The sequence below is a fragment of the Phaenicophaeus curvirostris genome, chromosome 1, assembly GCF_032191515.1.
Source record: "Phaenicophaeus curvirostris isolate KB17595 chromosome 1, BPBGC_Pcur_1.0, whole genome shotgun sequence".
Taxonomy (NCBI): Eukaryota; Metazoa; Chordata; class Aves; order Cuculiformes; family Cuculidae; genus Phaenicophaeus; species Phaenicophaeus curvirostris.
In genome coordinates this window covers 15181147-15207529 of record NC_091392.1, presented here as the reverse complement: position 1 = coordinate 15207529, position 26383 = coordinate 15181147, and the positions used below count along the sequence as shown (strand labels likewise).

The following is a 26383-nucleotide window of genomic DNA, read 5'->3' as shown; positions in this document are numbered from 1 at the left end:
TCTGCTTAAGTACTTCCTAAATGCAACTTGGGCTACTGTGGATAACGCTACATTCTCCACCAACTCTCCTGGAAAACTTGAAGAATTGGGAGGACAAACAGACCTTACCAGTAATGAACGATGTAATGTAAGGTTGGTAAGAAGACATTTAGTGTCTCATTGTTTTCCACATCTTTTGTCATTTGGTCCCTACCCACTGAACAGTGGGATCATGTTTTCTTTAGCTTTCCTTTTGTTTTGAGCCCTTTGCATCCATCTCTGGTTCAGCACAGAGTAACGGAGAGCTAGAAAAGCTCTGGCATTAGCAGGTGAGCGTGCCTCTCCTACCCTAGAAGACAGTCTCTGGTAACTAGAAGCTTCCTATTTCCTGTGCAGACAGTCAGTGGATAAAGGCTCAGATGACCCAATATCTCCACTTACAGGAGGTCGCTTTTGCTCACTTGTACCCAGTGTTCTGCAATTACTGAACCACAACCGGAGAACTGTTGTTGCGTTGCCAGAAGTGACAAGCTTCCAGCCTCCTACATCTTAGGAATCTCCATCTACCACTCTTCTGGAATTCTCCTATTGATTGATGTGCTAAAATTAATCAAAACTGACCCAAAGAATGAACCAGGGGCATCCAGGTACCCATTCACGCCTACATATGGTCTTAACTTGGTTGTATGACAGTCGTAGCAGTGTAGGACAAGGCAACCCAAGCCTTTTTCCCCTTCTGTAACAGGCATTATGCCTGCTTAATGGATAAGCAAAATAGCTCTAACAGAGAAGTCCTTTGATTGAGCCACTCCTGTAGGAGTATTTATTTCTTCCAAATCTTGGTAAAAGGCCAGTAGCCAAAAAGAGGCCTTAAGCAAATCTCTTCAAGAGCAGAGCTTTCATCCATAACAAAATCCATTAGGGCCACCTGACCAGTTTTCTCCTGTGAAAACCAAATAGTAGGACCCTGGGGGATGAGCTTCTAATTAGTGTAGGACACAATGCAGCTATTCCTCTCTTAGAGCAGAGATCGCAAACATATTTGTGCGTATTTACTTAACCTTTCTGAAGGAAGAAAAAGAACATGATGACTTCCTATCGCAATTGTGCAAGGCTACAGCCACTTTTGTTTTTTCCAAAGTTTTCCTGTTCAAGTTTCATATGAATATTTCCTTGACACTCCTTATGTACAATGGTCCTCAGTGATAAGCTAGAAAGGCCATGCATCACTCCAAGCAAAAAAGGTTTCTCAGAAGTCTCAGAACAAGGAAAGGCCTGGAATCAAAGTTCCTCTTGCATATCCAGGCAATGTCAAGCAGCTTGCTGACGGAACTCAGAGGAGGGCCAGCATTCTTTGCTTTGTGTCACCACAAAAATGTACAAGTAGAAAATGGCCTGACCAACATGACTGTTCCCATTCATCCACGTTAGCTGCGTCCAATTAGTTCACATGCTCCTTGCCCAACTGATAAGATCTACAGGTTGTTGTGGCTACTGTGAAGATTCACAGGTAGTCTTGGCTGCTGCTGCTGGGCAGTACAGAACCGTCCTTTCTATTTCCTGTTTGATTAGCCATATTTAAATACCTTGAAAGGGGTAGTACACTTAAGTTGGTATCATCATAATAGGCTAGTTGCCACAAAACGTTTGATCTGAAAACACTTCTGACACTTTCCTTGTACACCAGAACATTATCCTACAGTTCCTAACTTTAGGCTTTAAATGAAGTGGTTCCAATCAGACTCAGATTTTGCTTCTTAACACAGCAGGAAACAATAATATCTTCTTGCAACATTGTAAGATTATTTTAACAGTACTTTAGTTTTTGAGGGGATTTTATTCCAGTTTTACATGTTGAAACCAAACAAAACATAGGGCATAAGCTTGAGGAAGGAAATGAGTATTCCCTGAAGAAACATAACCTGCAAAAGACAAGTTTTCTCAAACATTCAAAATGTTTCTTTCCATGTGTTGCTCGCATATCCTTCCAATCTTCAAACATTTGCAAGATATTATTTTCCCTGATCTTACTTGCTTCATTCATAATCTGCTCACACAATCTCTTGAAATTGACCTTCCGATCTTTTTTATAGTTGTATTACTTTCTATGATAGTTCCTGTAAGAAACTCGCTATGTAGAAATTAGAAAAATGTTATACTTACAGCCAAAGAAATAAGGAAAAACCCGAGAGATAGAGGTTCCTTTGTGATCGGAAGAGTTTCATCTGAATATGATCAAAGGCATTGGTATTGATGTTCACAGCCTTTTCACTCACATGAACAGCCGAATACTTCCTAACTTCTCTAACAGCATCTGGAAACAAAAGTAGTTCGTTCTTATTCACATTTGTGGGTATGCATGTATGACAAACCAGACATAATACTAGAAACATGTATTTGCGCTTCCTGCTCAGCAAAAAGGTGTAGGTCAAATAGTAACATCACTTGTCTGTACATTTTAAAGATAGGGCTTGATAAATCACTGAAGTCATATAATGCACTTCTGGAGACATGCCAAGCCACCGTCCAAAACATGCTTGAACAGTCGTTTCTGACACTTGCACACAGCCACTAGAGATCAGGCCAAAGACACGCATTCTTACTAATAATACCAGAGACCCTACAGACAGTGTCAAAACGTCACTGGTGACAACTGAATTAAAATCCTGCCGGCAGACAAGCACTGTGAAAACTGAAAGAGAAGGGAAAAAGAAGATACACCTTCTGAAATATTTGACTTATATGGAACTCGTTGGGAAAGTATGTATTTCACTAATGACAGAAGTGACCGTGCTTGAATCATAGAGGGAAAAAGTTATTTCTATAACATTCATCAAAACAGGAAGACAGTAGTAACACAATGTTGAACATGAACAGATCAGAGGGAGTAAGCTACACCTCAACTTTCTTTCATCTGCCTTTCATCCATCATATACTCCCGATAGTTCTGCAGAAGGGCAAACAGCCAGCCAGTACTTTTCAAAGGATGAAATAATTAATTAGGACTTACATTGACATGAAACCAGAACCTAATCCAGTTAAGAATTCATATTACAATACGTAAACTTAAGGTCATCATACATATTTAAGGCCAATAAAGCATCTAAAAATCTCCTCCTGCATATAAACAAATACCCGCAATTCACGAATCATCACCAGTTCTTGTACAATATTTTGGCTACGTTTTATCAAGTTGGTGCTAAGCAGAAAACATCAGCTCCAAAGAAAAGCACACGTGAATAACATCACTTATGACTCCCTCTTTCATAGTCACAAGTTATTTAGAAGGAAAAAAAAAACAGATTTGAAGCAAAACTTTTCAAATAATGCAACAAAGAACAAAGCCAAACAAGAGTCCATATCCCCATGCTAAAGAAAGATTTAGTCTTGCATCACCTTACGGTATGGGGCAAACCTTATCACTGCTTTACTTTAGCCCAAGTCCATCTTCTCCACAAAAACCAATGACCATCATCAACTCAAAAGCTAACTTTCATCGAAGTTTTCAATAGGAGTTCAGGAAGAATAAATGAAATCCATCACTTCTATCTTAAGCCATTCACTGAAGGATCGACTTCCAAGGTTAATAATAAAGATAATCTAAGGCATTAAATAATGTTTATTTGCATTTCCAGTATTATTTAAATATCAGGAAGATAGTATCGCTGTCTGGTCTGACTTGGTATGCAGTATATGTAAGTGTATCTGTATGTTTCTCTCAGCAGACAATAAAAAACAAGCATTTTCTCTTTGTAGTTTGGAAGTAAACAGCAATTTCACTGTAAGATGCTGGAAACACTTCTATCCATGGAGGAGTACTACTTCTATCATTGAAACACAGGAGAATTATTTCCATCACTGAAACACAGGAGATGCTTACCACACAAAGCAGTCAGGACAGTCATTTAATGAAATCAGTCAGGCTTGTGGCTGTCATTCAAGCTCCAGTTTCACTAAAGCTTTACCCTCACTTGATAGAACTTGGGATCTACTCACAACAACTGTAGCCAGCAGCTGTTTTCTATCTGTGATTAGCAAAGCACTCAAACAGCCCAGAGCACTGATACCCTCTTTGGTCTTCTATTTCAACAGCAGCCAAGAGAAAGAGTGCCATCTACTGCACACTGAGAAGCTCAGCCTAACTCTTGCAACAAACATTTCAAGCTCATTCACTTGTGTGAGGAAACGAAACCAAGCAACAGCCCAGACCAAGCTCCGTTTTTCTCCTCATTCACTACTTATTACTATTGCATTTGGATTCCCAACACAGAGACGGTATAAACCCTCTCCTCTTCCATTCTGTTGTAGAACGTTTAAACAAAACTAGCTGATTTACATCAGGCTTGAATCCATTCAGTCAATCTACCATCATGAACTCCATACACCATCTTTTTCCTCCCATTTGTTAAGAAATTATTTAACACTTACCAAGAAACAAGACGATCAATAAAATTATTGTTGTAAGGAACACCTTGTTCCAAAAAACTGCCAATTTGCTCCATAGAGGAATTGTAAAAATCTTCTGCCATCTGTAAAACAGCATTGTATTATTAAAAAATAATTAAACACTAGAAGAACAGCATAATAGCCTCATAGAGAAGAGCCTTGTTATTGATATGAGACTTCTGTAAGGTCTCTAAGCAGCTGCTTTAATTGCAATATAATTTAGGGATATATAACTTTTTCAACAATCCAACTTGCTTATCTCTTTTTTGTTTCTTGTCAATACAGGCAAAGACAGTCGGTTCAACTTGAAAAATTCTTGCATGATAGCAGATAACTCTCCAGATGTGTTTTATTTCAGCTTTTACTTTGGTTAGCATTACTTTGTGTTTGGTCCTGACTACAATAAACTTGGGGATGGGGTAAAGACTGTAAAACCCATTCCATCATTTTTATTTCTACCCATTTATACTGCTTGCTGCCAAACAGAATAAAAAACCCCCACAAATTAAGATTTTTCTCTACCACCCTTCCTTAGAAGGCTTCCTTTACACTGATGAATCTGCATAATTATGAAGTACAAAAATTGTTATTACATTCTAACTTACAAATGGAAAAAAAAGGATAAGTCTCACATGTATATTTTGACAAGCATTAAAGCCTCTTTCAAGAGCATAAATTTGTTGGCTAAGGATGCAACTTGAGAGATCCAGTGGTGGTGAAGACGTTTGTTTGTTTAAAACAATCAATTGCCTACTCAATATTACTGCATGGAGGGCTCTGCAAGAATGCACGCTTGCAGCACAAATTAAGAACATGTGATGTGATTAAATGAACTGAAACCCATGAGAGCCAACAACAGAGCAGCTACTTGTCCTTTGCTGCAGGTTAGGATCAGTGCTACTACAAAAATGAAGTAATACTTAGTTAAGCCATTAATGATGTAACACAGGCATGCCAGTTCATTGCCTGATTATATCAGGTAAAATATCCAACTTTTGTCAACAGTATTTACATTTTACAAAGTCTGTTAAAATTTGTCTTTAACAAAGCATTTTCCAACCTAGTATGAACCTAATTTCCATTAGATGATGTCCAGTGGTTCCTTCTGGTTCTGCACCAGCAAGAACAAAAATGTTAGCATTGCACGTGCAAAAAACTCATATAAATCTTTTAACGTAACCTGAATTCTTTATAGTAGACAGACATAGTCTGTACCAACCAAAAACCTTACTTTTAAAGCAAGCTACAAGTCTAACAAAGCCAACTTGTTAACTCAAAACATGCAATTCTCCAAGTTTCATATTGATCACCACATAAGAAGTGATTCTCTGAAGTATGACCTTAGACCATACTGCCAAGTTATACTCAGAGTAAAAATAAGATCTATTTACTGCAAGGCCTTCCTATGTTACATATTCATGCTTATCTTTCCTCAAAAAGCATCAACACTCACATTTATTAATGCTGCATTTCCTTTCTTGATGGGAGTCACAAATACAACCCTTCCAAACTACAATAGCAGCCACCACCATAGGCATACTGCATTTGACAGTACAGTTCTGTCTTTTCGTGTGCTTGTGTTTTTATATTGTCAATTTCTTTACCTCCTAGAAATTTAAAAGCTTTTTAACAAATTTGAAATCACAGAATCACTTGGTTGGAAAAGACCTCCAGGATCATCAAGTTCAACCATTACCATCAATCACTAAACCATGCCCCTCAGCACCTCATCCACCCATCTTTTAAACACCTCCAGGGATGGTGACTCAACCACCTCCCTGGGCAGCCTGTTCCAGTGCCCAATGACCCTTTTGGTGGAAAATTTTTTTCTGATGTCCAGCCTGAACTTCGCCTGGCGGAGCTTGGAGCCATTCCCCCTTGTCCTGTCCCCTGTCACTTGGGAGAAGAGGCCAGCACCCTCCTCTCCACAACCTCCTTTCAGTTAGTTGTAGAGAGCAATAAGGTCTCCCCTCAGCCTCCTCTTCTCCAGGCTAAACAACCCCAGCTCTCTCAGCCGCTCCTCATAGGGCCTGTTCTCCAGCCCCCTCACCAGCTTTGTTGCTCTTCTCTGGACACACTCCAGAGCCTCAACATCCTTCTTGTGGTGAGGGGCCCAGAACTGAACACAGGATTCGAGGAGCGGTCTCACCAGTGCCGAGTACAGGGGCAGAATAACCTCCCTGGACCTGCTGGTCGCGCCGTTTCTGATACAAGCCAAGATGCCATTGGCCTTCTTGGCCACCTGGGCACACTGATGGCTCATGTTCAGTCACTGTCAACCAACACCCCCAGGTCCTTCTCCTCCAGGCAGCTTTCTAGCCTCTCTTCCCCTAGTCTGTAGCCGCACAGGGTTGTTGTGCCCCAAGTACAGGACTCGGCATTTGGCCTTGTTGAACCTCATGCCACTGGTCTCAGCCCCGTGCTTCAGCCTGTTGAATGGAGTTCATTATCCAAAAATGTGCAGGCACAGAAGAGGCAAACAATCTGTTTGAAGACTGACACACAAGAAATATTGTAAACATTGTAAACAATATAAATAAAAAAGAAAAATATAAACAACAATATAAAAAAGATTGTAAAATAACGTACTCAGAAAGAGAAAGAAACAAAATGTGTTACCTACTCTTACTGTATGCAAAGACCTGGCTTACAACCTTATCTTAAGATTATTTCCTGTAAATAGCTCTTCAAATTTGGTAACATTACTTTTGTTTCTTTATAAGGAATAAAGGAAGCTAGCTTCTCCACAAGAAGCAACAGAAAGAGAGTTATGATTTGTTTCCAGAATATCAGTAGTTTTCAAAGAGAGCCTTCTAAAAAAAAAGAACAAGTAGTATGAAAATCTAAGGCTTTTATAACAGTTTACAGAACACTGAGAGGGTAGTAAAACTGTTACATTTGTTTCCTGCATCTTTAGATATATTTACAACGAAGAACACAGCTTCGATCACAATGTGTTATGGAACAAAACACTGCAGTGTGGAGAGTCTGAATTTAATTTAATTTTAATTAATTTTAATTTAAAACCCGTGGGAGACTCTTCAAAGTGGCTGGATCATCCACAGCTGGTATCAGTGCTTAATCATGCTTCCTCAGCTTCAGAGGCTGAAACTGTTTTAAAATCTAATCTAACCTCTGATTTTTCACAAGCTGGCTTGGGAGGAGTCAAGCATTTCAACACAGATTGTGTCCTCCCATTTTCCAATCAAAAGGGCAACTTTATGTAAGAAGGTTGAAAGCATTATGGGAGCTGCAACTGTAAGGCTATTAATGGCTTGTGTGAGGAAACAAGCTGCAACAGCTCCTGCAGGCTGGTGACACATGCACAGGACACTTGGAGTACTGAAACAGGTTTCACTTATGACATAAATAGGGCTTGAATCCAGTCTTTGTGGCTGAAAAGCAAATTCATAACCTGTAGCGTAACCAAGATTCATTCTAACATTAAAACCAGCACTTTTAATGATGTACCAGGATCAATTTCTGCTCTTGTTTTGTAGCACCCAGCTATTCCTTTGAACAATGGTTTGGGAAAGAGTGAAACATCTTTATCCTTTACATGACATGTTCAATTATCTTGTTAACAAAACCGTCACAGGAATCTTGTGGGGTCAAAGATTAGATTTAGCTGCTGTGACAGTACCAGTCAGCAACAGTTCTGCCTGGCGTATTTTAGTGGCCTGGGAGCTGGTTATGTCAGAGCGGTAAAGTATGTGTGATTAAAGGCTGATGTAGAACTGCTGTTCTTCGAAGTTTTAATTCACTTGTGTGTCAGTCTTCAAACTGATTGTTTGCCTCTTTTGTGCCTGCACGTTTTTGGATAATCAACTCCTTTTCAAATTTGTTAAAAAGCTTTTAAATTTCTAGGAGGTAAATAAATTGACAATATAAAAATGGAAACACACAAAAAGACAGAACTGTACTGCCAAATGCAGTGTGTCTATAGTGGTGGCCGGTATCGAAGCTTAGAAGGGTTATGTTTATGTGACTTCTGTCAATAAAAGGAAACGCGGTATTAATAAATGCGAATGTTGATACTTGTTGAGGAAAACTAAGCATAAAAATGTAACATAGGTAAACTTTGCAGTAGATAGATCTTATTTTTACTCTGAGTATAACTTGGCTGTATGGTTGGTCTAAGGTCATACCTCAGAGAATCACTTCTTAAGCAGTCATCAGCGTTACAAACATTATTTCTTAATGCCTGCATTATGTTCCTGAAGTATCATTAATCTCTTAATCTGTATATAAAGCTTATAGAGATCTTTATTTCAGTAGTCCTGAACCTCTTGCATCAAGGTGAAGCCTACATTTTTTTAAAACAAGCGATCACCAGTTTCTTGCAGCTACACACGCTGCATGTTGTTAGCTTCAAATATCAGACATTCCTTATCTGTTCAGCACCCACAATGCCTGGCGCGCGCCAAAACACTGTAATGCTGTTCCTCACAAACTTGACAAACAACTCCTGAATAGGCTGCATCATCACTCCCTTTCTAACTGAGTTGACAGCAACCAAAGCCAGATGCCCTCCTGTACGCTGGCTACTCCCAAACCCCTGTGAGAGGGCTGGGAAATGACAGCCCACCGGCCGAAGCAAAGCCAGAGCTCATCCTGGCAACCCTGACGGGCACTCGGATGAATCAGCAGCGTGTGCGAATCAAACATACAACTCCTTAAAAGAGGCTTACGGTTCCTGAAACTCCTGACGCTCCAGTGCCAAAGAGCATTCCTTCGGCTTAGTTCACAGCCGGTTTAAGATGCAGAACTCAAATGTTTACAAAAACAGAAACGTAAAATAAACCAAAAGAAGCGAGAAGGCCGAGCTAGGGGTGCTCAGCACACTGCGGTCCTACCTCAGCGGGGAAATGAACGGCAGGCAGAGCACGAGAATGACTCCAATTTCCCCGTACAGGAAGGCGGCAACTGCTGTCCACTGGAAAGTCATCGTCCTGTGGGGCTGCGGGAGAAAACACAGCTCAGGGGGGCAGCAGGGGGGGCATGGATGGGGGACACAGCTTGGGGGGGTGGCAGGGAGGGCGTGGATGGGGGGCCAGGGAGGGCAAAGAGGGGGACAAGGCTCAGAGGGGGCAGCAGGGAGGGCATAGAGGGGGGATAAGGCTCAGAGGAACAGTAGGGAGGGCATGGATGGGGGGAACAGCTTAGGGGAGCAGCGGGGAGGGCATGGATGGGGGATAAGACTCAGAGGGAGCAGTAGGTAGGGCACGGATGAGGGGCACAGCTCATGGGAGCAGCAGGGAAGGCAAAGGGGAGGCAGCAGGGAGGGCATGGATGGGGATACAGCTTAGGGGGCAGGAGGGAGGGGTATGGATGGGGACACAGCTTGCGGGGCAGCAGGGAGGGGTATGGATGGGGGCACAGCTTGTGGGGCAGCAGGGAGGGGTATGGATGGGGGGCACAGCTTGCGGGGCAGCAGGGAGGGTACGGATGTGGGGTTAAGGCTCGGGGGGGGGGGGGGGCAGCAGGGAGAGCGAAGGGGGAGGCACAGCCCGGGGGGAAGCAGCGAGAGCACGGATGGGGGCGGGGAGAACGCGGCTGTAGAGGGGGAAGCCCGGCTGTGGGGAGAAGCGGGGTGCGGGACAGGGCTGGGGGCAGGCAGGGTCAGACGGCGGCAGCAGCCCCCCCCGGCCCCGCACCCTCCCGGTCGTCCCGCCGCTGCTCCCGATGGCGTCGCGGCAGCTCGCGGGGCGGGGGCGAGCGGGAAGGCGGCTCCCGGGGCCCGGCCCGCCCCGCTGGGAGGGCGGGACCGAAGCGCCGCGCGGAAACTCCCTGGGAAGAGGGTTGGAGCGTCGGCGAGCGAGCATCTTTCGGCGGGGCTGGGCGGCGGGGGCTGCGATCCCCGTCAGCCGCGAGGGAAAGGACGAGAGCCGGGACAGGAGCCATTTCCCGCTTGCGCGCGTGTATCGGTGCCGTGAAAAGCCAAACTCAATAATCATCTGCTGGAACGGGCCCAGAGGAGGCTACAGGGATGATCTGAGGGCTAGACCACCTCCCATATGAGGACAGGCTGAGATAGTTGGGGTTGTTCAGCCTGGAGAAGAGAAGGCTGCGAGGAGACCTTATAGCGACCTTCAGTACCTGAAAGGGGCTACAGGAAAGCTGGGGAGGGGCTCTTTGCAAAGGCTTGTGGTGACAGGATAAGGGGGAACGGGTATAAACTAGAGAGGGGAAGATTTAGACTAGACACGAGGAGGAATTTCTTCACCATGAGAGTGGTGAGGCGCTGGAACAGGTTTCCCAGGGAAGCTGTGGCTGCCCCATCCCTGGAGGTGTTCAAGGCCAGGCTAGATGGGGGATGGGGCCTTGGGCAGCCTGGGCTGGTGGGAGGTGTCCCTGCCCATGGCAGGGGGTGGAACTGGATGATCTTTAAGGTCCTTTCCAACCCAAACTATTCTATGATTCTAAGAATATTTTTCACCATGAGAACAGTTAAACATTGGAATAATCTCCGCAGGAAAGTGGTAGATTCCTCTATACTGGACACCTTTAGGGCTCATCTTGACAGGGTTCTGGACCAACTCATTTAAACTATATATTACCTAAAAGGTTTGTGAGAATTAATTGATAAGTTTTGCTGCAGCTGGTTTGTATGCTTAATTATTTTGTGATATAAATCTGTTTCATATCAAGAGCTGTAAACATAGTTGGATAACCTAAATAAATATTCTTTGAGGACTTACACTGTTCTTTCTCTAAAACTAGTATATATATACTGAAGGCAAATCTTGGCCAGCTTGCAGTAACAAAGGATGTGATTGTAACAAGAGTTTAGCTTGTTTACTAGTTGAAACAAGGGCAGTCCCCCAGCAGGAACAAAGCGCAGACCTGAGCTCACCAAGAGGAGACAATGAAGAAGGAGATAAGATAAAGAGCATCAGAGGATTCTGAACACACAAAGGAACTGTGATGTACATTTGAGAGTAGGTGATATGAGTTCTGTGTACGTTTAACCAATATTCCCTGAATATGTAACTAGCCTTTGCATTATGCCTTTTTAGAAGGGTATCCAATTCAGCACCTAATTGTAAAATAAAAATATTATTGCCTTTGCTTTGAAGACTTTGTCCTTTTTAGTATTTTACCAGTGAATGAGTGTTTCTCACAGGTTGGACCATACAATCCTAAGGTCCCTTCCAGCCCAGCATTCTGTGATTCTAGAGGGTCCTTGCCATCCTCCCCACTCCCAGAAGCCATCCTTGGCTGCCGTTCTGGGCTCTGGCTGAGGGCATGGACAGCACTGCTGAGGGGTTTGTGTGGGGCAGCTGAAGAGCCAAGCCTGAGGGTAGGCGCAAATTTACTTAGGGCCCACACCTCTGCTGGGAAACGCTGGGATCTACATGTGGAGAAAGTTAAAATGAATATCTTTCTCACATGTAGGGAATGGTTGTGAGCATCTTGCTAGGGGATGCTACTGTGATGATCCCTCTGCTCCACAACTCAAGCTTATCTGATCTGGGACTAACAACCCTGTTATACTCATTCATTTCTGAAGCTGAATTGAAATGCTGACACCCTCCCCATCCTGACTCAATGTATTACACTTCCTTAATATATTAAGATACTATAAATACATTTTCTCAAGGAAAATAGACCCAGCATTTCATATAACAACCAAACTGCAAGCAGTCTCAAACACTGTCAAACAGGCCTGTTCGGATCTCATTAACAAAACAATATTCTTCCAGCAAAACCTGTTCCATCCTGCAAACCCTTCTAACTACAGTGAGTTTTATCAGCATAGCAATGCTCCGAGCTTATTATTTCCATACCGTGGTACCCATTCTCCCATTTCTTGAGCATCTCCTGCCAACCTTGTAACTCCACTGCCTCTGCACAACCCTCCCTGATCACTCTTTCCTGTTGTTTCCAGTTTTGCTGCATCTGTACCCGCAATCAGTTATTTCCAATACCGTTGCTTGGATAATCTTGGCCTCATGAGGTATTAATGAGGTACTGATACAGCTATCAGACACTCTTGGCCCTGGAAGTTTCTAGTCCTAAATGGACCCCCAAAACTTCTCTCCAGTTACCTGTGTCGTTGTTTTTCACGGAACTCCCCCTTAACCACTAGTGAAATCCAGCCAGCCCTCTCAGCACTATCTGTGTCTTTTTGCCAGCTTCTCACACAGTTATATGCCACATCCAGCAATTTCACATGTCATATCCAGGGGTTTTCTGCACCCTTTTCAGTGAGATCAGGCCAGGGCCCACTCAGCAACTTATTGCCTTGCCTGCAGCCCTAACAGACCCCAAGATGCTTCTGGTAAAAGAGGTTACCTTGCCTGGCTGGGCATCACCAGCCCTCTTGACACAGCTACCTGGTTTGGGGAATTCTGTCCCAATTAATTTTCATCAAAATGAGACAGACTAAATGCTGTGAATAGCAGTTCTTTGTTACTCTAATCCATTGGAACTGAAATTGGGTAGGAAGTTCTTGCATAAGCAGTTTTGAGCAGAGTTGCTTGCAGCTGATCACAATTTGAAATTGTTTACACTTAGAATTTCCCAGGTCTGTGGCCTGGGGATGGAGCCAGTGTGTTAACATTTTCCTAGCTGCTGCCAAGCAATATCTAGATGAAAGGTTACATCCCAAATAATTGTTTATGCATAACTAACACTGGAGAGCAATACAACCAGCCATTTCAATCCAGTCTACACAGTGCTAACAGCCTGGGTTTTAAGAAGTATTTCTAACATGTTTTCATAAACATATTTAATCAGAAGCATATGCAGAACATCACCTCTTAGTATGTCCTGTTTATTACACTTTAGCTATCAGCCTACAGCAATTCTACTATATTGAAGCTGTTGAAGTGTTATTAAAGACTTTCTCTCCTTTAATTCCAGAGTGGTTTCAATTTCTGAGCTGCTTACTCACTTCTTACTAGTCCTGTAAGCTGCCCCCTAGTCTCATATCGATAGGGCTGTATTTGCACATCTCTGCTGCCAGACTCTGAGTCTACCTTTTCACTTCAGGGGTTTCATTAAGATCTCAGACCAGCTCTGCAGTGATTGCTGTGTGCTTCCACTGCAGCTGCTGCATCTTCCCTACCAACCTGCAATGAGAGCTGAGGGACAGAGAGAAGCCTCCTGCAAACAACTGTGAGACCTCCCTTCTCCTGTTGACTGCACTCTGCCACTCAGGGGAGATATTCTAACTGAAGTTACAAAGTTCTGCGTCTTACAGTGAGCCACAATGTGATAAATAGCATACCACACAACATACATTATGCCTGGCTGCTTTAGGAAAGAAATCGCAAACCTTAAAACATGACAGTTAAAAGAAACACCTTCCTCTCCCACTAGCAAGGTGACAAAACATTCAGAAGCAGAAAAAATAAATGCCTGTGTATTAGCAGCTGGTCAGAGGACAGAAATTAGACTAATTCTCTGCTGAAAGGGAGGCAAAGAGAAAGTTCAAACTTGTTCCATTCTACTTTGGCTTGTATGACTGTTGTTTCATCATCACACACTGCATTTGCCCAACTATCAACCCATGACAGAGAAGAGACCCGAGAAACAACTTAACAGTAGGGAACAGCAGGGACAGGAGCTGGAGCTGATGATCCTTGTGGGTCCCTTTCAACTCAGGACATTCTATGACTCTATAATAATAGAGAAAATGGGATTGTACAGAGTGCAGTTTAGACTACCCCAGCAGGGTCAAAATTGCAAGAAAGTACACCTTTCACGAGAATATAGCATTTTTGTGTGGGGTGGCTTCACGTAAACAGCTGGATCAGTTATAGGAGGCAAAGGACCTGAAATAGGAAACAAAGCTTTGTATGTTACATGACATGCAGAATAACTTTTAAAAATTCAAAAATTAGAAAATAGAAAGACTGCATGCCTGGTGATATTACAAATAACACACAGGGAAGGAATGTATCCAGTGGCTTTAAAATGAAGATGAGAAATTTCCCACACTCAAATGGCTTATAATGAGAAATGTGACCACATGCTTAGAACAACACTGAACGCGAAGTAACTAGCTCCCATCTTCAGCAATTTATGTATATTTGAATAGTATAGCTGTTCACAGTACAGCTTTAAGACCCCAATTTTGCAGTTTATTCTATGTCAACACAGTGAAGTGTCTTCAGATGCATAGAAAATATACAAGGGAAGAAGGCATACAATTCATTTCACCCTCAAAAAGAGATAATTTTCCATTAACTTTTATGATGCATAATTGGTCAGATCAAGCACTCTGTAATTACCAGCAATATTACCAGCAACTCGGGTCTTATACTGCAGGCAGAAATCTCTATGACTAATCTCACACAGGCACAACTGTTGCCTTCAAAATCATCAAGTATCCAATTCCTAAAGAGGTCAAGGTATTTCAAGTCCGCTAAAAATCAGTTTCCCCACTATTACAAGCTACCCCATACCCCTGACTTCTTTGTGTTATTTCTCTGCTCCTTGTGGCTAATGGGACAGTTCACAGCAAATAACAGTTGCTTGCCAAATCACTGTCTTAAAGAGTGAACTAGACTTGATGGCTCAGGTCATGCCTTTCAAAATTTTGTTTGTACGCCTAAATCAGAACATATTCACTCTGAAATAATGCTCGTCTTTTATGCCACTGCATTCAAAGAATTGTCAGAATTTATATTTATTAATGATTAAAAAAGATTTGGGAAGTAGCATCAAAAGCAACCTTCCCTCCCCCATCTAGTCAATTTGTTAAAAAAAATACAATTGTATACAAAACCAAGTAATTTATTTAGAAAATTTAGAACTATTCACTTGTATATTCATAGAAGTATCAGAGTCAGAAAACAAAGCAATTTCTGGTGTGAATTTCTGTGTAAACATATAAAGAAAACAAATTATTTGATTACAAATAATTGTACTGCACAGATTTGAAATTTTGCTTGCAGAACAAATGCAGCTGGTGTGTAGTGTTATTATCTTGTTCTAATTTTCACTATTTCCCTCCTATACAAAGATTCAAAGCCAGGCAGTTGCCATGCTTTGATAAATAAAATGCCAGGAGGCAGAGAGGACTGCAAGAGCCCCACTGGCAGAATCTGTCAGCTCTTCTTTGACCTATAAAGTTCTGTTCTCTTAGATTAAAGGGATCTTTTACTTAATTATTATGCAGTAGATAAACAAAACTGAATTTAGTTAGATAGAACTTTCAAGTCTTGTATTTTATATTTCAGCTGTTTGTACTTAGTTTAAACTACCTCTTCATTTCACTCTTTGCTCCTTTCTGTCATTGTTTCGCTACGTGAAGTGTGGAATTCTTCTGAGTTGTAAGTCTAGAAAGTTTTAGTTTGCAAAAGGAACTTCTAATTTAAAAGAGGATACTATGACAGGCTTCAAGGCCTCACAATCTTCAAGCCTGAAAAATCTATGCAAATTTAGAAGTACAGCTTATATTAGCTAAAGAAAAAACTTAAGTAATTTCTCCATTTATTACTTGAAATTATTTATGAGTAGTCCTTCTGATTTTAGGAGGTTTCACACAAGAAAGCCCATAGCTTTGCAAACATGTTGCTGTAAGCAAGTCTGGTGAAAAAAAAAAAAAAGTATAAAAAAAGAATTGTCTTGCAACAATCAGTCTTCTGTGTAGTAGTCCATTAAAATAGAATTCCACATTTGTGGAATCTGGAATATTTTCTGGAGTGAAAAAAGCTAACATAAAAATACTAAAAATATAAAATATCACCCTGATCATCACATTGTGTTGAAAATATTTGTACAATATATGAATGTAAGTAATAAGTAGGAACCCAATTAAAACTTTAACAACGTATTGGCAATTGGAAAATACAAGTTTACATAAAACTAAAATACTTCCTGTTATCACACGCCGTAATGGTCATTCAGATAATCTAGTACTGCTGAGGTACTTGATAAAACATTAAAAACTTTTTTTTCTTGTTTTGATGTTATGCGTTCCATCATGTACATTAAGTGGTGGTGAAAACACGTAAAAGGAGTTCCATGCTCAAGAGCAATGTCCACCCAGTCCTGGATGCACTTCAAAGGTGTCTCTTCGTATCCTGCAAACATGGCCGGATTTGCTAAGAGTCCTCTAGCCACCATCACACCTTCAAATCGGAAATCAAAGCAGTAAGTTTCATTATAGCTTAAATTTTACATTGCATCTTCCTATAGATTTTATATAGCACCCCTTAGGGCAACCACCCAAAGCTGACAAGAAACTGGAGAATGACAGGGCTGAGTATTATAGCTATACCAGAGAAAACCATTTCACAATTCAAGCCTCAGAGTAGCTACAAAACCTGTTAACACATTCAACTTGATGATGTATCAAGAAATTTTGAAACAAAACAGGACACAAAAGCCTTTCTTCCCTACTTTTTGAACCGCAATCTGATAGCACTTTGGTTTTATTTGCTGCACACATACAAGCCTGTCTTTTTAACATAAAAATTATGATAGAAAGATACAAGAGTAGTAATATCCTAAATTTAGTTATTTTTAGTGCAGCTCTGCTGACTCAGACCTAGAATCTTTCTTCCAGTAAAAGCTCAATATCTCAATTATATAAATCTTAGGGCTATTGGTCTGCAGTAAATGTTGCTGAACAAGCCAGAGTATTTGCAACTACAGTCCCAAATTGTCTGCTAACCTCATTCAAGTTCTATTCTAATTTTTCTGTGATTAAGGGATTGTTTTTCTGCACTGTCAACATATCATCTGTCACTTGGTCTCTTCTTAAAAAACAGTATAATCAAATATGACAAATTTCTTTTGCTTCTGTACATGACAGAAAAAACTCGATGCTTTATGTTTTTGTTATTCAAGAACGTCAGCTGGAATATAAGAACATTCTTTTCTGTTATGCATTTCCTTCCTGCTTTGTGTTTGGAGGGAATGTCACTGCAGTAGCATGGTGGTTTGGTTCAACTAGTTTTTGTTGTTGCTATTAAATATCAATAGTGTCAAAAGAAACCTGCCACATGAACTTTTCCTTATAACACCAGCTAATGTTCTTTGTCCTGTCATACTCTAGCTGTAAGATATAAAGTATGTAGGTACCTCTTCAAAACATATACTGAATTTCCATACTGACTAAGTAACTGCATGGCAATCCTTTACCCCAACATTTTACCCCTGAAGTTTACGGCAAGGTAGATACATACAGATCTGAGTGCAACGCATCACTGTGTTCTTGAAGATAACCACCTTAACTGTTCAGTCTCGCTTAACAGCATTTCCTTTTCCCCACCATATTCTTACTATAAGAATCTGCTCCTTTGTGCAGGAAGTAGTAGAGATTTCAAAGTGGAAGCTCACAGTTCTTTAAAAGATCCATAAAGAGATGGAATAAAAGTCTGAAGGTCCTCTTGAACTCCACTACTGAGTGATGAGATAGCATAATTAAGCAAAAGAGCTTTTGTAATTTGCCTTGGAAATGATTATTTGTGGTTTTGAATAGCAGCGCTCCAGTGCTCTGATGATTACAAGTGATTCTGTTTATAAGGCATCTCAAACATCCTCTTTCATTTGTCTCCTCAAAAAGTGAAATAAATCACTCAAATCATGTCCTATTTACAGCCAAAATAAGTACTTCGAAATCTGATTTGTAAGTTTACTTAAAAAACAGAGTATGTTTAATCTTACCATCTGCTCCCGTCAAGTGATGAACATTTTCAGCATCTTTTAAAGTTTTAACATCTCCATTAGCCACAACAGGTATAGACAAGCTTTGTTTAATTATTTTAATTGCATCATAATGTACAGGCTGATGTCTTTCTTCTACACTTCTCCCGTGTACTGTAATCCATGAAACTCCAGTTGCTTCAGCTTTCTGACACAGGTCAACTGTTCTTTTTAAGTCCTCATGGATCCTAAAATTTCAGGAATGAAACCATTAGATAGTAAGTTCCCTGAAATGTTTAAAAAGCCCTCCTCCATAGGAAGGAATTACCACAGATTTGTATAAATCACAGTATAAATAAAATATTACTGTTGGAAGATAAGGATTTTTTTCTTTTTAAATAAAGACATACGAATTTAATATGGAAACCACTAGTTAATTTAACCTTTCCCGATTATATCACATCTTTGAAATGTAAATGGTAAATTTTATAGAGATTAAGCAAGGGTGCCCAAAAAGATTCTAAAATAAACATCACTATTTTGCATACTTTGCATTTTATAATAGTTCCCCTTTCCTGAAGGACTGCTAACTGAGCAGAAAGTTAAGTGACATACACAAAAGCCACATGGGATGTGTGGATAAATAGCGTATGAAGTGGTACAACGCAATGCAAAGCAATAGTCTACAGATGTTTAGAAAGTGATGAAGGGAAGCAGGATGTGTTCCTTACAGCAGCTGAGGGGACTAGTACCCGGTTTTATTAACCCTTCCCATTACAGTCAACACTAATTGCGGATCTGGCCTCCAACAGCTCACAAAGTAAATTCCTGGGATGATACAGACACTGTATAGATACATTGCTTTCTTTTACAGAACCCTAGACCTTTAACTTGTACTTTCTTGTCATTTGGATTGCAAGAAAAATCTAGCATTCAGTACGTTATCCAGGTAAACAGCCAAAAGGCTGTGCTGGTTCTGTCTAAGTTTGGAATTACATGCCTCAGATATTCTTTCGTCACCTGGGGTCAAAAAATGGCAACAGTCTTCACACATAAGGAAATTAATAGCTGTAATTCTGTTAATGTAATATTACACATTATAATAAAATATAGTGTAAGTATTACATTAATATATTTATCTAAAAAAAATTAAAAAGGATTCTGCCATGTACCACGAATAGCAATTAAGTTGGACCTACCTTATTTTAATAGATACTGAAAATCTAGGGTTGTCAATCTGATTCCGTACATGTCTCACCATATCTTGAATGAGCTCTGGTTTATTTATCAAGCAAGCACCATACCCTTCTGCCATTGCCCATCTTTAAAAGAAAAAGAACATTTGTTTTCTACATTTGAAAAAATGCAGACCAATTTCAGTCAAAGACACCAGTTTCTTTCCTTAGCACCTTTAGAATGTGTGGTAAGTAAACAGAGATAGTACAGGCTGTACATCAAATGATTCCTTTGCAGTTCGACATCAGCTTTTAGATCCTAGTTCAGTCTCCACTGTGCTGTTAGAACTGCGGACAATTTACTAACCTCTTCTAGTTTCGTTTTCTGTCTACAAAAGGGATTCACATGGAAGATACATTAACATTTAATCAATGATGGTTTAGATCATACATAAAATAAAGTCTGATGTTGCCCCTTCCATTGGATCATGGATTTATTCTAAACAGAAAATGACTTTGGACTGAAAAGGAAATTTTTTTTGAAGTGCAAGTAAGGATAAAATTTCAGCAATATTCTGTTTTCCCTCAACTGCAAACCATATTATTTTGATTGTCAGGAAATAACCTTTGCTCCCATTGAACAACAGCAGTTTTTTTTTCCTTAAACAATTTTTCTTATAAAGGCAGATTAAGTGCACAAAATTTTGTTATTTTGCAACCAGCATGTACAAGAAACACAGGATTCAAATGCAGGCACAGATGTTTGGCCTAAGAGGAACTTACAGTTTGGCATACTTAACAGTGGTTAACTTACAAAAAAATACACTTCCATTCCAAAGTCTCAGATCTCTCCAGGAAAGAGCTTTCTCAAATACTATCATTTTAAGTGAAAACAACCTAATTAGAATAGAAAAACTAAGTATTTGCACTGTAATATTATCTTTTGCTTTACTACATTTATTTTTGAGGTCCTCACTTAGAAAAAGGCTGTCTGACAAGCATGTAATACATGGTTCTCAATTGAACCAGTCAGAAGGAATCTTCATTTGTGCAATACTGCTCTGTATCACTGTCAAGGGAAACTCTTTATCAATTTAAGTGAAAAGCAGATCACTAATTCACTGTACTTATAAACCTAATAAAAGATGGAAGAAATTCTTTTCAGCTCTTCCTGAATAATGAAATCCATATAATTCCATTTTAGAGACTATCCTTCACCTGCAGAAGTCTGAGACACCAGAGACTTGCCTCGTTATTTTGAGAATTTCTCCAAACATTCTCCAAATCATTAGCAGCAAGCTCTTTTTGGTAATGCATATTTAACAGTCGTTGAGAAGGGATGGACACTTAACTTCTGAGCTAACTATATCTCAGAAATTTAAAAAGGCAAGTTGGCAAATATGCCTGGTTTTCCAGTCTCACCATGGTGACAGGCATCACAGAACATGCAGAGCAGTGTCTTGCCACACAAAGATTTCTGACAGGTTAAAAAGCCGTTTCTCCCTCCAACTCCATTTTTAGCTTAAGACAGAAATTACTATGAAAATAAAGACCGGTATTCTTTGATCTCAAATTACTTCATCATATTTACCCAGCTTTTTCAAAATGTTACCTCTGTGGACAGCCACAGTTCAGGTCTATTCCATCTGCAAAAGGAGAGATGATACGGGCAGCATCACACAAAACCTGTGCTTCTTTAGCAGCAAACTGAACAATCAATGGATGATCACCTATTCCAATGAAAAGACCATTAAGAGATTTAAAAAATATTAGAAAACAAAAAGAATAAATTATAAATTTGTAATGCTTTTCATATACTGAAAATCTGTCCAGCTGTAGCCCTGGACAATCAGCTCTAGGTAACCCTATCTGAGCAGGGGTCTAGATAACATGTCCTACAGAGGTCCTTCCAAACTTGACTATTTTGTGATTCTGTGAGCCCTAGATCACAAATAAATAAAAGTAGCTGACCAGTAGTTACCACATAAGTATGTCTATCAAGAAAGGTGGGAATACAGACAAACATATTTGTTCTAGATGGTTGCTGGCTCAACACATATTTTTTTTCTGACTGAGATTGGTCAGATGATTACCTTTCATAAAGATGTTATATGAAACTAAGTATTCTTTATTTTTCAGCAGCCTTCATGCTTTGCCTCCTAGCCTGCCTGCTGCCCCTGTGCAGTGCTGACACGGCTGTCCTGTCTTGCCAGGTGGGAAACTTGCTTACAGAATCGACCCTTCAGAAAGGAGTCAAACAACCTATAAGCTTTGCCCTTCCTTAACCCAGCCCATCTTTTTCCTCTTCTGTGCCAACATGTTTGGTTTTTATCCACAACATGACATGCAAAGTTGGAATGAGAACATACGGGCAGAGATAGCTTTAGCTGCTTTGTCTCAAGTGGGAAACCAAAGTGCTGGTGCTCCTCAATGTGGGTCTGCTGAACTGCTTGTGATTTAATAAGCCCCTGCAGAGAGCCAGATGGTCATTTGAAACATGCTCTCCTCTATTACAGCTACTGCATTACATTAAAGGCATCTAGAAATATTACAAGCAGTCTTAGCACTCACTTTCGTATAAACAATTGCTGTAGTTAAGAGGAAGGGTGATATCTGAGCACCAAAGCAAAGAGATGACCCAACAAATACACAAAGGAAGTGCACTTCTTGTTCTTAAAAGACCACAAGTGCTTCTAGAAAAGAAGTAATTCTTGAAGCAGCAGAGCTTAAGTCAGAAAGGGCAGCAGCACCCAGTCTTTCAAGCTGAGACATTTCTAGAAGTTACCTAAAAATACAGCAAGAAAAAACCCAATCCTTTGCATATTTTCAAAATGGTGTCCCTTTAATACAGTGCTCAGCTGAAAAGATTTACATTGTTACAGCTACTATTTTGGAATAATCCATGCTCTGCTTTTTAGTTGAGCAATAAGTAACAAAAATACTGAGTCTGGCCATATTAAATTTTCTAGCAGCAGCCATGAAGAGTATTTACCACTATTTGAGAAGTACACAACAAAGACGACAATGTTGGAAGAAAACAGGAATGAGAAATTGCAATTATAGACTCCAAACCCACTCTGCTAATTAGACACTAAATTCCCAAGCAGCCAGTAAGTCGAACATAAAACCACAGTAAAATTTCACAACATGTTGTGGAAACTACTTGTTAAAAGCATAAATGCTAATAATGTAAATACTATAATCTTGGCAAGGCTGTCTGAGCCAGAATGTTTTACAGGCCTATAAAATTAAGGCCAGACTGAAAGAGGTGAATAGGGTAAAGATATTGTTTATAACATCAGGATATTTCATTTTGTACCCCTTGTTATCAGGCAGCAAAGGACTATTTCCTCTTTCCCTGTCCCTGTACCCCCGGAATACAATACGTATCTCACCCATGGGACTTCACTGTCATGGGACATGAGGTAGATCAGAAGTATAAGTAAATTCAAAGGGGGGAAACTGTGGAGCTTTGAGCCTTGTATATTGTCAGTTATGTTCCTACTCATTTATTTTTTAAAGTTGAATTCTACTAATACGAGGGTCAACCTGTGCATCCCAATGTGGCTTTTCTCTGTGATTGCTCTGTTCTATTTGAACATGGCTGCACCATAGTAAATAGTCAGTACTAAAATAATGAAATACACTTCTCCTGCTATTACATATACTCTTACGAAACCACCAGTTTAGTGGTCTGAGTAGATGAAATCATCACATTTCATAAATCCTACATGCCAATCTAACTAGCATGTCAGCAGGGTGCACTTTGTTCCTGCAGTTGCAGCCTATGCTTGTTACATTCCTTGTTAGTCTCTTCTACTGCGGCCTCTGCATTGTTGTTTTCATGTCTTTCTATGTGTTTCATACCACTTTTCTCATGTTCTTTACAGCCAGGACTCTGTACAACTCCTTATACTCCTTCGTTTTGTACGTGTTCTGCTTATGTTGTTGCACTGCACCTGAAGCGTTACTTCTCCTCATCCACCCCAGCTGTGCTCCAATCTCCTCATGTCTTCTTGCTCCTTTTTTCACCCTCTCAATATCTAGAGGAGTCCACCAACAGTCCCTTCCACTTTCCACTTCAGCTAATTTGAAATCCTGCTTCTTTTATCAATCCTTGATTCCACTGTCCGGCCTATTAATGTTTTCACGGTTAGCAACCCCATTATTTATGTTAAGAGACCAGAAAACTTTTCCTGGCAAGGAGTTAAATGTTTGTCTCTGAAACACACAAGAAACAGCAACTGCTCGTGAAAAGAATCTTACTACTACCTTGTACTGTGTCTGGCTGGGATGGAGCTTATGTGAAGTTTATTTATAGCAGCCTGTATGGTGCTGTGTTTCAGATTTTGTGACAAAACACCAGTGTTGATAATGCACCAGTATTTTGGCTATTGCTGCACAACAACTTGCAGTGTCAAAACCTTCTCTTTTTCTGTCTCCCCTTGCCCCCAGCAAATAGTTTGAGGTGAACAAGAAATGGGGAGTGGACACAACTGGGACAGCTGACCCAAACTGGCCCAAGTAATATTCCATACTCTGTATCATCAAGCTCACCGATAAAACTGGAGTGGTAGTGGAAGAAGAAAGTGGCTTGGGACATGGGAATTGAGTCCCAGGGTGGCCATTACCTGGAGACTGGCTTGGCATTGGTCTGCTAACGTGAGGTGGGAAGTGACAGTTTTTGCATCACTTGTGGGTTCTTTCCCTTTCCTTATTAAGCCGTCTTTATGTCAACCCATGAGTTTTTTCTAGCTTTTACTCCTCCTGTTCTACTCCTGTGCTGCTGAGAGGGTGCAGGAGGAATCTATGAGCAGTTCTGTGGGTGCATAGATGCTGGCCAGCTTTGTGTGGTCAACCCACCATACATCTAAATCAGTTTAGAGGCCCCAATTTCAGGCAGATGCAAGGTTATCCACTATTTCCACTTGACACACACTCACTAGAACGTGCTTACTCTCACCTAGAATATTTATATGGTTTTACAATCAGATGTATACCAAAACTGTTAATGGATGCAATGTAAAGTTCTGTGACAGACTTCATTCACTTGGCCAATTTGGTATATCACCACAGGAAATATTCTAACAAGATGATAGTTTATTAAAAAAAACCACATACCTTTGTTTGTTGTAAATTCGCTGTCTCTAGCTTTTGCAGATCTCACAAAATCAGCTGCCACTATCATTGGTGTGTAACACAAATCGCATTTGTATTTCCTAACCAAAGTTCTGAAAGCCAACCTGTAGACACATGAAAATTGAGAGGTAAATAATAAAGACATTTTTCTGATTAGCTATTCTAAAATGCTTTTCTGACAGGAAGTACTATTGGGATGTCCAAGCTCCTTAAATAATTACACGAGAAAAAGGTAATCATCCCTGTTTTTACAGTCAAGATAAACTTCTGCAGAGAAAACAAGGCTGACCTAGAATCATAGAATGGTTTGGCTTGGAAAAGATCATGAAGGTCTTCTAGTCCAACCCCCTCTAGTAAGCAGGGACATCTTCAACTAGATCAGGTTGCTCAGAGCTCATCCAACCTGACTTTGAATGCTTCCAGGGATGGGGCGTTTACCACCTCTCTGGACAACCTGTTCCAGTGTTTCACCACTCTCACAATAAAAAGTTTCTTCCTAATATCCTCTTTGTTTAATTTAAAACCATTACTCCTTGCCCTATTGCTACAGGCCCTGCTAAAAAGTTTTTCCCCATCTTATCAGCCCCCTTTACGTACTCAACATGACAGTTACTCACTTTGAATAGCGCACCATAGGGGCACATATTTTTACAACTTGCCCAGAATGAAACAAATCCATGGGAACTTTTGGCTGGCATGGTTTAGTTTCTACGACGTCACCAATCATGTATAATTAGCAATCCTTTTAGCATCTGGGAAAAAACAAGCAGTGTTTGCAATACACGCCATTCAGCTACTTCTCACAACATGCAGCAAGAATTAGTGCTTAAACAGGACTTGGTTCTGGCTGAAGCATCCTAGAATCATAGAACGGTTTGGGTTGGAAAGGAGCTGAAAGATCACTCAGTTCCAACCCCCTGCCACGGGCAGGGGCACCTCACCAGCCCAGGCTGCCCAAGGCCCCATCCAGCCCGGCCCTGAACACCTCAGGGATGGGGCAGCCACAGCTTCCCGGGGCAGCCTGTGCCAGCGCCCCACGGCCCTTATGGTGAAGAAACTCTTCTTAATGGCTCGTCGTCCCCCTTCCAATTTAAAGCCACTGCCCCTCGTCCTATCACCACAACCCTTCGCAAACAGTCCCTCCCCAGCTTTCCCGGAGCCCCTCCAGGTACTGAAGGTCGCCATAAGGTCTCCTCGGAGCCTTCTCTTCTCCAGGCTGAACAACCCCGCGCCGAGCCCCTCCCTTGGGCGCTGTCGGGAGCCTTCAGCCACCACCCGCGGTTCTCTCTGGCACGCCCGGTGTTTACCCTTCTCACCTCCCGTTCGGTGTGGCCGGACCCGGGGCTCGGGCACGGACGGAGCCCCCGCACACGTGGGGCGAGGCCTCTCCGCCCTCCTCCCGCCTGCAGACCCGGCTCCCTCCGCGACCTGCGCCCCCCCGCGCCCCCCGGGCCCGGCTCGGTGCCTCCCGCGCGCGCGCGCGCCTCCCCGTTCCCGCGCTCGCCCCGCGCGAGGGAGCGCGCGCGCGCGCCTCCCCGTTCCCGCGCTCGCCCCGCGCGCGCGCCTGCCACGTTCCCGCCCGGCCCCGTCCCGTCGCGCGCCTTTCGGCATCATCGCCGCGCGCCGCCGCCCCTGCCGGCATGGAGGAGGAGGAGGAGGCGGCGGCGGCGGGCGGAGCGGCTCCGGCCCTCGCTGAGCTGCTGGCCGACGGTGAGGACCGTGCGCGTCCCCGCCGGAGGGACCCCTGCGACACAACCGAGGGACCTGAGCGACCGCGCTGGGCGGGCAGAGGCGGCGGGGAGCGCGGTGACCCCCGCGCTGTCCGGCGGGGAGGGGGGTCCCGGTGCTGCCGGGAGGGTCACCGGCTCCGGGAGGAGGGGGGAAAAGTGCGGAGAGGAGAAGCGAAGGCGCTTGGCAGCGCTAGGATGGAGACTCGCGTCTGGTTTGGAAGCATTGAATAGTTTGGGTTGGAAGGGACCTTAAAGATCATCCAGTTCCAGCCCCCCTGTCATGAGCAGGGACACCTCCCGCAGGATCGG

General features: G+C 41.8%; 2 protein-coding genes across 4 annotated transcripts in view; one reads left to right on the top strand and one right to left on the bottom strand.

The window, feature by feature from the left end:
• The window catches only part of DUS4L (dihydrouridine synthase 4 like), a 39051-nt gene extending 13260 nt beyond the window's left edge, over nucleotides 1–25791 (bottom strand). Inside the window, exons 1-9 of one of the 2 annotated variants that reach the window (XM_069883526.1) lie at nucleotides 25661–25763; nucleotides 24962–25096; nucleotides 24327–24448; nucleotides 20818–20935; nucleotides 19230–19352; nucleotides 18024–18278; nucleotides 9282–9377; nucleotides 4408–4508; nucleotides 2143–2293 (exon numbers count right to left, since the gene is read on the bottom strand). In XM_069883526.1, coding sequence (XP_069739627.1) covers nucleotides 2143–2293; nucleotides 4408–4508; nucleotides 9282–9377; nucleotides 18024–18278; nucleotides 19230–19352; nucleotides 20818–20935; nucleotides 24327–24448; nucleotides 24962–25071 — 1076 coding nt within the window. In that variant the 5' untranslated portion in view covers nucleotides 25072–25096; nucleotides 25661–25763. Of the gene's footprint in view, nucleotides 1–2142; nucleotides 2294–4407; nucleotides 4509–9281; nucleotides 9378–15039; nucleotides 16512–18023; nucleotides 18279–19229; nucleotides 19353–20817; nucleotides 20936–24326; nucleotides 24449–24961; nucleotides 25097–25660 lie in introns of those variants that run through there. The other variant, XM_069883516.1, reaches the window with a different exon arrangement.
• A 119-nt stretch (nucleotides 25792–25910) lies between these two features.
• Nucleotides 25911–26383, top strand: part of COG5 (component of oligomeric golgi complex 5) — a 188329-nt gene continuing 187856 nt past the window's right edge. For both annotated transcript variants that reach the window (XM_069883401.1, XM_069883410.1), the window contains exon 1: nucleotides 25911–26054. In XM_069883401.1, the coding sequence (XP_069739502.1) occupies nucleotides 25985–26054 (70 nt within the window). In that variant the 5' untranslated portion in view covers nucleotides 25911–25984. The remainder of the gene's footprint in view (nucleotides 26055–26383) is intronic.